Source organism: Dermacentor variabilis, chromosome 2 (assembly GCF_050947875.1).
Source record: "Dermacentor variabilis isolate Ectoservices chromosome 2, ASM5094787v1, whole genome shotgun sequence".
Taxonomy (NCBI): domain Eukaryota; kingdom Metazoa; phylum Arthropoda; class Arachnida; order Ixodida; family Ixodidae; genus Dermacentor; species Dermacentor variabilis.
Window position 1 is genome coordinate 48,085,981 of NC_134569.1, and position 11,028 is coordinate 48,097,008.

General features: G+C 43.7%; 1 protein-coding gene across 2 annotated transcripts in view; it reads right to left on the reverse strand.

Annotated features, from left to right (window-relative positions):
• LOC142571796 (cell division cycle protein 27 homolog) overlaps positions 1–5,906 on the reverse strand; it is a 60,894-nt gene extending 54,988 nt beyond the window's left edge. For both annotated transcript variants that reach the window (XM_075680417.1, XM_075680416.1), the window contains exons 1-4: positions 5,706–5,906; positions 2,948–3,023; positions 1,751–2,078; positions 37–95 (exon numbers count right to left, since the gene is read on the reverse strand). In XM_075680417.1, the coding sequence (XP_075536532.1) occupies positions 37–95; positions 1,751–2,078; positions 2,948–3,023; positions 5,706–5,729 (487 nt within the window). In that variant the 5' untranslated portion in view covers positions 5,730–5,906. The remainder of the gene's footprint in view (positions 1–36; positions 96–1,750; positions 2,079–2,947; positions 3,024–5,705) is intronic.
• Between the last annotated feature and the right edge of the window lie 5,122 nt (positions 5,907–11,028).

Below are 11,028 nucleotides of genomic sequence, written 5' to 3' on the forward strand. Positions count from 1 at the left end.
ATATTCGAAGGCCCCCATCAATTGAGGAAGACGCACCTAGGTTTATGAGAGACTCATATGAGGACCAGAGGAATGGGTTGAGCTTCAGGCTTTTCCTATTGAAGAAAGAAAGAGTAATCAGGAATACAGCTCTGTATGGCAATAACCTGCACTATCATTTAAATAACAGGCACTTACAACACAACCAAGCATACTTTACAGAAATACACTGTCCTCCCCCCCCCCCCCCCCATATACAACGATTCGTTATCTCAACAACATGAAAATGCACCTTATTCATATATGACGCAGTTCACTACATTGAGAATTCTGTCTCATATGCTAACTGCATGCCCGTTTTTGTCACAGGGATACTTAAAATTAGAAGGCAACAGTGAAATTAAAGAGCTTAAACACAATAACAGTGCACTTGCTGATACATAGAAGCAGTCTGTCTGGAAATTAATTCAAGCAAACAAAAATTTATTTGAGCTTGCAAAAAAAAAGTTAAATTATGAGGTTTTACGTGTCAAAACCACAGCTGATTATGAGGCATGCGGTAGTGTGGGGACTCCGGAAATTTGGACCACCTGGGGTTCTTTAATGTGCACCTAAATCTAAGTAAATGGGTGTTTTCACATTTCCCCCCCATCGAAATGCAGCCGCCGTGGCCAGGATTAGAGCCCGCGACCTCGTGTTTAGCAGCCCAACACCATAGCCACTTAAGCAACCATGACGGGTGTGAGCGTGCCAAAATAAAATACCAATGAATATGTCTAGGTACCTACCTACTCAATGAAAGCTCTCGACATTTTAAGACATTCTTTCTTCAAAACTGTCCTCTACTCTTATTACCATTGTAAGGGTGAGAATTATCCTATTAATGGCAGCTAAACTGTGCTATACAGCTTTCTAACAGACTGTACTGGTCATCTGTTCAATGCATTATAAAATAGACCCAACAGCACTTTATTTTTATTAGCCTCAAGTAGAGTTATCTCCAATGGTTTCCAGAAACCATGCCTAAAGAAAGCTATAATAAGAAAGTGCAGTTTTTTGTAGTTCAGCTCAAAATACAAGTGGATACGTTACAAAAGGGTAGTAAATAGGCATTTTTGATACCAAGAAGCAGAAGAAGAAAAAAAGTGCCACAACTGCTGCTCGCCGAAAATAACACATGATCATGAATGCTGACAAACTTGTGTAGGTCTTCAGAATGACTTCCAAGAAAAGTGCCACCCGTGGCTGCTCCAGGCATAATGAAACACCTCAGAGACGACGTCCTGGGGTTTATGCCATATCCGCTAAATAGGTGCACATGTCTTCTGCTTAGGTACTTTTCAAATGCTGCTAATACGAAAATCTGCATTCTTAATAGTACGTACAATTCATCTATTACTAAGTGAAATTTTGCTGCAGATGGCCTTTAATGTGAATACTTTAAATAGAGGGTAGGTTCACATAAATACCAACAGCTAACAACTCCTCAACTCCTCGCTGCATCAATACTGCCGCCTCATTTTGTGCACAACAGGTATTATACACGTGACACACACAGGCTCTCCAAAGGCCTTCGGAATGGGGAATACACATCGGAAAAGTGATCACACAGGCTGACAAACAACAAAAAAGTATCTCTTTTCTGGTGAGAGTCCCTTGAGGAAAGGGAGACATGCAATCTCCATTATGAGCCTAAATGGGTAGCCCTCATGCACAGATCACGAACGCAACACTTGTCAAGACCCTATGGAGCATTTCCCAGGGTGCTCACTTGAAGGCTTCTGTTGCACGGCTGACGCGCTCTGTTTTCGAACACAGTTGTCCAAGCAGAGCTAGGGCAAAGGACGCAGAATCCCCAAATGTTGTGACCGTCTCATCCAGGCCTCCCTTAGCTGAGCAGCGCGATGCCAAGCCGACATCAGCATCGAGGGCCGACTCTGCCTCGGCAAACTTGCGTAGGTCGACGCAGCAGCGTGCCAGGAGGAAGCGGCTTTGGGGCGAGCGGCAGCCACGTGACCGCAGCAGCATGTATGCCGAGACCTTGTTCCCTGCCCGGTAGTGGCATGTAGCTAAAAGATGCAGGCTTTCTTCCGTATGCACTGAAAAGACATGGTGGCAGTGGCATTAGAAATAAATTTTATGGCTTATGTAACCAAAACTCCACAGAACCTAGATCAATTCCTTACGAATCAAAAGCTTTGCAAGCTCTGAACTATTTTAGAGCTAAGTTACGATTCTATCACTTTTAGCTGTGAAGAACGTAAGCAACTAGTACTTTCACATGTTGGAGATTTTCTAAAGTTGCTTGACTGAAGACAATAGGCCCACTGGTCATCCTTGCTGCATTCTCAGCACATGCGCTACTGAATGCTTCAAAGGCTGACTTATTAGTCTTATCACACAACATAAAGCAATGAGAAATATTATGCTATGGAACTGGGTCCCCAGTAAACCAATGAACTGTTATCATATCTGCCAATCAGACTGCTACAGATTACAAGCACTGGATAGCTGCAGCAGTAAGCATGGAGTAAGTCCAAGGTGAAATGCAGACAAATTAGTTGGCTTACAATGGAACAAATTGGTCACCAACAACTGGAGGAAGTCGCAAAATTGCCATACCTGTATGGCTGCTGCACACATATGTGTAGGTGGTAATGTTATCAAGGCCAGGCATTGTTAAAGCTTGCCTCCAAAAATATTCTGTAATGCTAAGGTGCCCTTCGTGTTTAGTGTGGATAATGTAGTATATCAAGACAGCAAGACAATTTTGTGAAGTCCATGAAAAAACTGTGATTGTACATAAAACTAATGTGCCAGTTTAGTGACCTCTGCAACCAATGCACAGCTGAACAACGAAGAATCACACATGCTTAAAATCTTCATCTGCAGCAAAAGCGTTCCTTAAATAAGAAACTCAAAGCAAGCAGTGATAGAAATGGGCAAACAATAAAAAAAGGCACCTTACCTTCTGCATAAAGCCGCTCTGCGAGAAAGATGGCATCTGAGAATGCATAGTGATTCAGGCAATGCCATATGGCTGCCTGCAATACACATTAAATATTAACAGTAAATACCTTTCTTCATAGTCATCAGCAATGCATAAGGAAAACCAATGAACTCAGCAAATGAAGTCGCTTTGATACAATGGAAGGCTGAACAATTTCCTGTAAAGTGCCAAATTTTCTTGCATTTACAGCGTCCACTATTAGACAATTATCAACATTGTTTCTAAATAAATAATAATATGATTACAATGCACATACTTTTTCTGAGTAAGCGAAGATAGCACATATACTCTTCATATAAGGGGACATTGCACTAGCACATAAAAAAGGACAGACAGAAACATGAAAAAAGACACACCGAACACTAAACAACTGGCTTTATTCTCAGAAGGTTACAAATATATATGCAAAATGACGCATGCTACATGATCAATCCCTGAAGCACATACACAATGGCACCTTATTATGCAAGCATTTTATTTCTTTTGCCGTAAAAGATATGTTAGGTTTGCTGACGCAGGCCTGTTTCTCCCGAAGAATATGGAAGGCCTCGAGTATTTCATGCCCTCTATGATCTGTGCTAGAAGTAATCACTTGAGTCTTATCAAAGAGCGGCATGCATTCATTCTCACAGCGCTTGCAATGTGCCACCAAGTGCCCAGATCCCGATGGTGCCTCAACAAGCAGCTTGTGCTCCATCAGACGAACGTTGATACACCGACCAGTTTGGCCGACGTGGCAACTTCCGCATGAGAGCGGAATTCTGTAAACGACATTTGTCCTGCACTCCACATGAGGCAGTTCATGTTTAATTTGGCAGGGTGGTTTTCTGCAAGTGGCGCCACTGACAACTTTGCAAAGTTTCCCAGGTTTATCCGGTGCCATGAGCACAAATCGGACATTGCCTTTCTCCGCCACCTCTTTAAGGCGGTGTGTCAGTTGGTGAATATAGGGCAGTGCCCTAGGGAATCCTGCCTTTGTCAGGCAAACTGCCTGTATATGTACAATTTCATGAACATTGTGTGAGCGGGATCAAGAGGGATTGCCAAGACATGATTATGCGCTGCCCTTGTGTGAACCTGCTTTGCAGGCGAAATGGCATCTTGAAACCGGCCGCTTACGCGGCCGCAGCTCTGTCCTGTTGCTGCTGGTAGGCAGCGACACAAGTCTGTGCCAGGGCCAGCTTTTCAAACACCATTTTTCCCACAGGCGAAAGCAGTTTCTCATTTTTGTCTTGAAGAGCAGGCGACTCATCATGCCAAGTGTTATACTAAACGAAGTTGACAACAAAATGCTATCGTTCTGCAAAATTTGAGCATGACCAGTGCAGCAGTGAGTGCAAAATCTTTTTCTGAACACGTGCAGCCAAATATTCAGGAGCCAGTGCTTATGTCTTACATTCAAATACAAGATACAAAACAGCAAGAAAAGTCGCTCTAGCCTTCGCAGCATTGCCTGCCATGTATGAAATGGAGTATTCATGCAAGCTAGCATGTAGCCGTAACAGCTGTCACAACCAGCTACACCTTGCTAGAAACAACACAGGCATTTCTCCCAGCTTTAAGTCAATAACAGAACAAAAATCTCTACAAGGAGGCAAAGTTGGTGATTTGAAATGAAGCACTGCACTTGATATGTACAGCTTAGGAACACATTACAACGAGGAAGCCTGCTCCCTGGTGGCCCATGTGGCTTGCCTGGCGAAATGTGCTCTACTTGACTACAAGAAAAACCGGGTCAAGGGTACTGATGACTAGTTCAATCCAAGAAGTTCCGACTTCATTTGGAAATTCAGCATTTGCTCTAAGCAATGCTTATTTGCAATGCACAATTATGTGCACCTGTGCTGTCCTGCGGCTTCATTGTCGGGTTTCACGACTAACAGAGTTCGTGTACTTCAGTAGTAAAGATCAGGGAGCTAGGAAATGAACAGCCCATTCAGCATTTTCCTTTAAGAAATCGCAGTCAACATATGTATTGCGTTTACACAGCACATTCTCAATTTGTAACAATAATGGCACAAATACTGCAGATGCCTAACGCGTAATTCATGTGTCCTGTGAACGCTTGTGACTCAAAAATGTTGCAACAAGAACTAAGTTAACGTAATGAAAGGCAGAAGTGACGCCGCATAGGTGTGTTAATCGCAATCGTGAAAAGGTTGAAACTTAAGATTGCATGTCCGACTCGTAATTTCTTTTCTGTAAGAACACGTTCATTCGTCATAATTACACGCGCTAACTCTGAAGCAGTGTTGCGGTTTAACGTATTACGCTGATTACGTGATACCGAAATGCTTGTTTAGCTTTTCACCAAGGGATTTAAGCCTACTTCGTTTCGAATTAGTCCACAACAACGGCTACATCGGATACACTATAGGCAAATTTCACTAGTACATAGTGGTCAGTCTTCATGCAACTATGCCAATCAAGCGCTTATTCATTGCCCTTAATGCCAGCTTGTTTTCATCACGACGGTACGCTTGGTAAATGCCCGTGCAGAATGGTTTATCCTCCGCCGCTTTATGTTCGAAGACAATATCTACAGAGCACAAAGTAGGACGATAACTGCACGGTAATAATAGTCACTCCTGATGCTTAGACGCGACTAACCATGTCATTGAAATGCACACAGGGATAAAAACAAAAAAACACGAGAGACGCAAGAGCTAGTGTTTCGAGGCTGATTGGAGAATGCAAAGGTTTACCACCACTTTACCTGAACCGGCTCTTGGACTATCATGGCCACTCGTTCTTTCTACACCACAATCAGATCCAGCCTGTCTTCTTGGTGGCGTCCACAATCACACAGAATATGAAAAAATTACTAGTCGAACGTGATTTTGCATGAACACGGACATTCACAACTATCCAACCGTCACAGCCATATTTCAAACCCAACGTTAACAGACTGCTGCCTCTATTGCTTGAACGAAGTTGGCGGTCTTAGCGAAATGTCTTAGAAGTTAAAAGCATCGGTAGAGAAACTATGCGACGTCCGGATATATGGGAACGCTCCTGCGGTGAGGCGCCGCTAATGGCGCTGTTGTGAGATTACCTACAAGCAAAATTAAAAGGTGAAAGCGAACGTTGGTGGTCAGAAATACGTGCGAAAAAGAAGGCCGCACCTAGAATATTTTGGAACCGCATAAAATTATTAGGCTGGACGTCAACAACAATGCAGCAACATATCCTAGACGAAGACGAAAACAGACTGGAAGGAGAATCGGAATAAATTACATCCAAAAAGTAACAGCCGAATCTTTCCAAGGCAATGACGAGGTTGTATTTGAAGAAAAAAAGAGCATAGAAGAGACCCAAGTGGAAAAGGAGCTGGTGCTGACAAATTTAAACTGGAAGAAAGCGGAAGAGAAAATTCCTAAGCGCACAGCCACAGGGCTAGACGAGGTTCCCGTTAGGCTGATAAATGATCAAAAACCAAGAAGTAAGGAAGCTCTGGTGAAAGCAGTGGAAAAAACTTTAAAATATAGACGAATGCCAGACAGTTGGCGACAAAGTAGAATTAATTTAATTTATAAAGGTAAGGGGGAGAAAGACAGAATTCACTCGTATAGACCGTTGACCATTACATCGGTAATATACAGGCTAGCAGTGCAGGCAGTCAAATTAAAGCTTCAAGCGTGGGCAGAGAATAATGGCATTTTGGGAGAGCTTCAGAATGGCTTCAGAATAGGTAGGCGTTTGGATGATAACTTGTTTGTTTTTACTGACTGTATTGAAATATCAAAAGCAGAAAGCAGACGTTGTATGTGGCCATTTTAGACATTTCAGGAGCCTACGACAACGTAGATCGCAACATTTCGTGGGATATTCTGGAAGGGGAAGGCTTATAGGTAACGACTGTCTACAGCTTTTGAGGTAGATTTACCTGGAAAATACCGTTTGCGTTGAATGGGAAGGGATGAGGAGCGAGGAGAAAGTTCATATCAACAAAATAAGGGACTGAGGCAGGGGTGCCCTTTATCCCCGCTGCTGTTTATGATGTACACGATGAGGATGGAGAGGGCGCTAGAAGGAAGTAATATCAGGTTTAATCTCTCATACAAACAGGCGAGTACAGTAGTAGAGCAGCAGCTCCCAGGTTTATTTTATGCGAACATATACATATATATATATGTATATATAAATATATATATGTGTGTGTGTGTGTGTGTGTGTGTGTGTGTGTGTGTGTGTGTGTGTGTGTGTGTGTGTGTGTGTGTGTGTGTGTGTGTGTGTGGTGTTTATATTTTATTTTTTACCTGCACCAATTATTTTGAAGATTGCCTATGGCAGATAGCATAATTCTAACCCTTGATCTAAATTACTCGATGAGACGGCCATTACTTCTACAATAAATGATAATGTTCAATTTAATAATTAACACAATTACACTAATTAAGTTTTTAATAATTTACTTCACGACACATATTTCAACCGAGGAATTACAGTCATGAGCTCGCACGGCGTATCCACTTGGAACGAATTAACAAAAAATGTATTAATTAAATTTTTATTAGTGCCTCAGAGGTGTTAAATGGCGAATTTGAAGGCATGCAGTCAGTCATCTTTGAAAGCTCCCTCATTCATATCAGGCCGAAACGCCCCGTTACGACAACCGCTAGGAAGTTGGAAACTAGTTGAACGTCTCGGGCCAGTCGCTGCAGCTGTTGATACGGCACGCTTTGCCTGGCAAGCATATGCGGCTGTGTGTCGAGTCGGGATTTGCCGCGGCATGCTATCATTCAAACTTCATTCAAGCGCCACACTTCTTTGCGGCGTGCTGCCGTGTGACGTGCTAGCAGCGGGACGCGCTCAGTTCTCAATATTGTCTGGATTGAGCTTTGGCATTTGATGATGAATATCTCGAACTAGGTGCGATATATTCAAGATTTCAACAAGATGGGTGTGCATGAAAATGTCACTGCCACCCAATTTGCCATTTAGGTAACTGCCCTCAAGTCACTAATAAAAGTTTAATTAATTAATGTTTGTTAATTAGTTTCTGAAGTATACCCGCCTCGCCTAGGAACTCGTCTGCGAAAACGTCACGTTCGCCGCGCTCATTACTTTGTTATAAAAATAATTATGCCCCTCCCACCAAAATATAAACTATTTCACGTCGCGTAGACCATGCGCATAAAGATGGCATTCCTGTGTGCAAGACAATTCATTTATACACTCTTACACACCGCGAAAGTCTTATGATTGGAACTGTCTACCCGCAACATTAACCATCCCAAAACATGACAAATTTGTGAAAGCGTTAACCAATATTTTGTAGCATTTATTGTCGCGCCCTTGTTTCGTTCTGCATAACATTGTATAATTAGGAACACTTTTAAGCTTTTTTTTTCAAGTTTCTTATCCTGTCCTGCATAATTATTAACCAATCCCCTCTGCAATGTCTCTTCACCCTGAGCGTAAATAAATTAATAAATCGCCGCCTAAGCACTCCGTACAGATGGTTAACCAGCGAATTTGAAACGTGCGGCCCCGGTGTTTATCACTTGGTTAATCCCGACGGTTCATTAAATGAAGGCTCTTGGTAGGCAGCGGGATCCTTGGTACGCAGTCGCTGCTTGCGCTCGGCTGCACGAGCCTGTTCTCGTGCCCGGGCTGCAGCATCGGCACGGCGTAGACGAGCTCGTTCCCGGTTCTGTTCGCGGCGTTGCTGATCGAAAGCTGCCTGCTCCTCAGGAGTACGCATGACGGGTGGCCTACCCATTTCGGAGCCGGGGAGAAACTGCTGCGCGCGCGCTCGGCTGCGGCAGAGGGCAACGACGTCACCACTGGCGCAGCTAATCCATCACCACCTATAAATAGCACAAGGCCTTTTCACTCCTGTCCATGACGTCATGTTACCTGGCCCAACTACCATAGAATATAATGGGGATGCTCCGAGTAGGCAACAATGAGTTCGACGTCACCGCTTTCATCACGGCAGCCTTGTCAATGGAAATTTCGGGCCAGGTAGCGTGACGCCATGGATCGGAGTAAACAGGCTAATCTCGCGCCTCTCTTCTTCTCTCTTTTCGCGCATACGCATAGGGTTGCGGCGGCGGAGTTTTCGGCGTACAGGCTACCGACAGACCGACGAATAATAAATAAATAAATAAATAAACGAAAGCGTTCCGTATCTGTAAAACCACTGTTATCAGCAATGTCTCCCAGAGTTTAAAAAAAGAAACATAACTTCGAGTTCACATTGGGTGTAAATGGGGGGGTCATGTTAACCATAATGTGTGTGGAAAGTTTAACGTTCCCAGATTAATTGGAAACATTGCATTACATAACCTTCGTTTCTTTTTTCGGTTATTTCTCCTGTGTTTGCGGTGAACTAAATGAGCTTTTTGTGAAAATCAGGAGCAGGCTACGGGCAAGGTGTAGGCAAACATGAAAGTGTGTGGGTTAATTATGGGTTTTGCTATAAATTACGTAATCACGCGCTCCGTAGCGTCACTGTTTCAGTGTGTTTTATAAGCAGCTCGTATTTTAGCCAGCCAGCCACATGGCATAACTACAATACTCAACCAAGATCCAACTTATAGTAAAAAGTGGTGTATGGCTATGTCAAATCAGTATGCGAAGTTAAATGCGTGTGGATCAATTGCGACCTTTGAAGAAATTTGCTTCTTCAAGCATTCCAGCTAGATAAGGCCGTTGTCTGCAATATGCTTCCCAGGGTTCTGAAGAAACTGTTCATGGCACCAAGTTTCTGCGTGGCTTTTTTATAGGAACGTTACAAATTATCAACGAACCGTCGTTTCTTTTTCAGATTTCCATGCATGCGTTACAGAAATTCATAGTAGGTTCCCAACGTGTCCTCGGAGAACTATAAAGAAAGTACTTTGCAGCTATCTATATAAAATTAGGGGCAGGTTATGAGTGTTGCGAAAGCGAAGTTCCAAATGTGCTGACTAATTACGACTTTAGCAGTAAATTACGTATGCAAGCTTGATACGGTGAGTTGTAAAGTCAGTTTCGCCCGACAGGCGAAGCATTGATTGCGCTAGCAAATTATTAGACAGCTATACGAAGTAAGTTGTTTACGTTTTATACGTTTTATCAGTTGCATAAACTGCTGTAAACATTCGCTTACTAACTAAATTTACAAGCACGGTGTCAAGCGCAAACAGGCAAACACTAACGCATCTAATCCCCCTCGATGGCAGCGGACACTCGCTATCAGAAAGCTGGCGTGATGAAGAGCGGCAGCAGCGGCGAGCGAATTCCCCATTCGTGCTTTCTCTCTCTCTTCGACACGAACTAGGCGCGCGAGAACACAGCGCACACAAAGCCATCAGCTATATCCGGTCGGCTAGCATTCGAACCCAACGTAGATCGCCTCTCAGATAGGACGAGCGCGGCCGACCTCAGCCTCAGCAGTAGGAGTAAAATAGGAGACGTGCGCTAACCTCCCCCCCCCCCCTCCTAGCGCGCCCACATCCCCCTGATCCCTGCCTTGCGCGCGTGAAACAAGGGCGCGAACCCTCCCTGTCTTCCTAGGACCCTTGCGAGCGCGCGAGGACATCGCCGCATTCTCACCTTCGCAAGCTTTCGCTCGCACCTACAGCATATGGCGCGCGGCTGCGATGCTATCGCACTTGGACTTGATGTGGAACATCACAGCGACTGCAACGGCGGAAATTCGCCTGGAGTGTCCATATAATTGCTGTCGCAATGGAATATGCGTCTTACAAACAAACGAAGTTTGTACGGAGAGCTGGGTTCAATTTTCCAATTACACTGAGCCCACTCAAAAAAGAAGTTTAAATCTTAATTATTGAATTTTTTTGCTAATTCGACTAATAACCATGTATCACCCGTTGCTCCATGGTCGTCCCCGTTGACGGAATGTCTCCGAAGGAACCGTATTTTTATTTCAACACGCCTATTGTTAAGTAATACTAAAGTCTTCGTAGAAACATCCGGTGTATAACAGCTTTCATATTAGAGCTCATTGTACACTGACCTTATAACTTTCGCTATTCAACCACGCATGCCTATATACATGTATCAGCCACAGCTTTTTATTGCAA